Source organism: Glandiceps talaboti, chromosome 8 (assembly GCF_964340395.1).
Source record: "Glandiceps talaboti chromosome 8, keGlaTala1.1, whole genome shotgun sequence".
In the NCBI taxonomy this organism is placed as follows: domain Eukaryota; kingdom Metazoa; phylum Hemichordata; class Enteropneusta; family Spengelidae; genus Glandiceps; species Glandiceps talaboti.
Genome location: NC_135556.1, coordinates 16,403,073 through 16,406,141, shown reverse-complemented (window position 1 = coordinate 16,406,141; position 3,069 = coordinate 16,403,073). Strand labels below are relative to the sequence as shown.

General features: G+C 39.2%; 1 protein-coding gene across 1 annotated transcript; it reads left to right on the top strand.

Annotated features, from left to right (window-relative positions):
* The first annotated feature begins 1,099 nt into the window (after positions 1-1,099).
* On the top strand, positions 1,100-2,500 carry LOC144439270 (beta-1,3-galactosyl-O-glycosyl-glycoprotein beta-1,6-N-acetylglucosaminyltransferase 4-like). Its single transcript, XM_078128544.1, has one exon. The coding sequence runs from the start codon at positions 1,100-1,102 to the stop codon at positions 2,498-2,500; it is 1,401 nt and encodes a 466-aa protein (XP_077984670.1).
* The last annotated feature ends 569 nt before the right edge of the window (positions 2,501-3,069 follow it).

Sequence of the window (3,069 nt, the reverse complement as noted above, 5' to 3'; positions counted from 1 at the left end):
ATGACTATAATGGCTTACTATATGTCTCCCTTGCCGATTTCGACAATTCTATTTTTGTAACTTAGTAGACTTTTCCGTCTTAATCACGTCATAGAATTAATTTTGAAGTAGATACATGTTAACTTAAAGATGACGTGACTGTTATCTATTTGTATATGGGCGTTGTCCTTAGATCCGTAACTAACGACAGCCATATTTACTTTTAGTACAAAAACTAACCATTTATTATTTTGAGTAGATCACGTGGCAAATTCAATTAACATATGAATATCTTATCTTATTTACCTTTCAAGGGTAAGGGAATATGTATTTCCACCAAATGTGGCTACGAAACTTTAAGCAGAGGTTGTCACTTTTACAGAACGAAACTTGATAAACTATTTACACTAACATGTTTCTGATCTTTCTGATTTGTTGATTTAATACTTTCAACTTGACACGTATACTGCGCTTCATCGGGCTTTAAATGAGATTTGTCACCCCTCCTCCATATGCATAGACACGCACAGTACAGACAGGCAGACAGACAGACAGACAGACAGACAGACAGACAGACAGACAGACAGACAGACAGACAGACAGGCAGGCAGGCAGACAGACGGATGGGCGGGCGGTCACACACGCACACATACACACACACATCGTGTGGTAGAATTTGTGTCTGCAATTGAATGTTGAGATGTGTTCGGTTGGAGGCATGTACATCTACATACATTACATAACTACAAAACTGGGATGGAAAGTGAAGGGTTTTTAATTTATTTGTTCATGAAACTGACCTGGCTTTTTTACTTTTCGTTCTGCTTTGCTGTTTCATGCAGAGATCCTGTAGTGCGTATATTGGCATATTAAACGCAGTGATCATCAAGTGGTATAGTGGTTCTGTAGGATCACCCAGTGGTATATTGGTGCAAGGCATCGATCACCGAATGGTATATTGATACAATGCAACGGTCACCCAGTGGTATATTGGTAAAATGTAACGATTACCCTGTAGTAGTGGTACAATGCAATAATCACACAATGGTATATTGGTAAAATGCAATGTACAATGCAGTGATCATCTAATGGTGTATTGGTACAATGCAATAATTTGACGATGGCGCAAACGTCCAAGAAGCGAAAGAACTTAAGAAACATATTTTTAGGAGTGTTAGGACTCGTCATTTTCTCGGCAATGATAGTGTTTCTAAGTCAACAAATACTTCGAATATCGCATTTGCAAAAGAAAATTTGGCGAGGACGAGCAATCAGTCCTAGAAATCTTGAAGATACGAAGAAGTATAATATATGTGATAACTGTGGTGTCGAAGATGTGAATATCTCAAAGCAATGTGATGAGCTTTTAAGGGGGAAATTGAGCCAAATCCAAGTCAACGACATCAACAAGAAATTATCAGACCGATTACCAGGCGACGCATATTTCATCAAATCGGCTCAAAATTGCACATCATTTCGACAAGCGCGAGGATACAACAAAGTCTGGGCAACCACAGAAGAGGAATTTCCACTGTCGTTTGCTATTTCGGTGTACAAATCGACACATCAAGTCGAACTACTTCTACGAACAATTTATCGTCCGTGGAATTCTTACTGTATCCATGTTGATAAACGTTCAGGCACAGATTTCCACCTAGCCATTCATCAAATCGCTAGCTGTTTTAATAACGTATTCATAGCTTCGGCATCAGTGCCTGTTGTTTGGGCATCAATTTACGTTTTAGAAACAGAACGAGTATGCCAAAGAGAACTACTGAAACGAGACAGAAAATGGAAATATTACATTAACCTGACAGGCCAAGAATTCCCTCTGAAAACAAATCGTGAAATTGTTGATATTTTACGACAGTTTCACAGTACCAATGACGTCATGAGTTATCGATTAGAAGATGGCAGCCGGTCGAACAAATACCGTCAGAATTGGCATTTCCGAATAACACCACAAAGGGGCATTGAGGTTACAAATCTTAAGAAAACCGAGCCCGTTCCAAGTAATATCAAAATCTACAAGGGTGAACTTCATGTGGCCTTGACAAGAGACTTCGTTAAGTTTCTACTGATAGACCCCACGTCAAGAGCTTACTACCAGTGGTTGAATGATACATATTGCCCAGATGAACATTACTACCAATCACTAAGTGTTCTCCCCTATGCACCTGGCACGAAGAATTCTCCAGTCAATCACATTATAAACCGAGCTAAGATTTGGGAGTCGAGCATCCTGACCGAAGAATGCCAATCAAGAAATTTCATACGAACTGTGTGTATCTTGGGAAGTTCCGAGTTGCCATGGTTACTGAGACAACCGCATCTGTTTGCTAACAAATTTTATGGTGATGACGACCCACTGGCTCTTGCATGTCTAGCGGATGAAATCAATCGGAGGACAATCCACCCCCTGAAGTTGAATCTAAACTTTTATAAGGAATTTTCTGAGAAGAGATCATGGAAAATCACAAATAACGTGAACTGGTTTGAGAGTAAGAGTGGATTCTTATAAACATAGTGACTATATGTAATAGCGATTTCAAGGAACTGAGTCACATTGCCTTTCTCGTAAGACATTCTGTATCATTAGGACTACTGGATTTATGAACGGTTTTACAACATGATGGAGAAAGACTAAAACTCGTGTATGGCAAATGACAGTACGCCATTACTGTGCTTATACTAAAAATGGTATTACCATACACTGGATGGCATAGCGCTCATCAGATGAGTTATTATTACCATGGTTACAAAAGGTGGAACTACCATGCACTAGTTGTATATATAGTGCCCGACAAATAATAGTACGCCAATGTTACCATGGTTACAAAAGGTGGACCTACCATACACTAGTTGTATAGTGCCCGACAAATAATAGTACGCCAATGTTACCATGGTTACAAAAGGTGGAACTACCATGCACTAGTTGTATAGTGCCCAACAAATAATAGTACGCCAATGTTTCCATGGTTACAAAAGGTTGAACTACCTATAAGAGATTTTGGTATTATTCGTGAGAAATATCACCAGCTGAAGGTCAGTGTGATATCATGGAGCGATTTGCAACCTAAAACAATATAG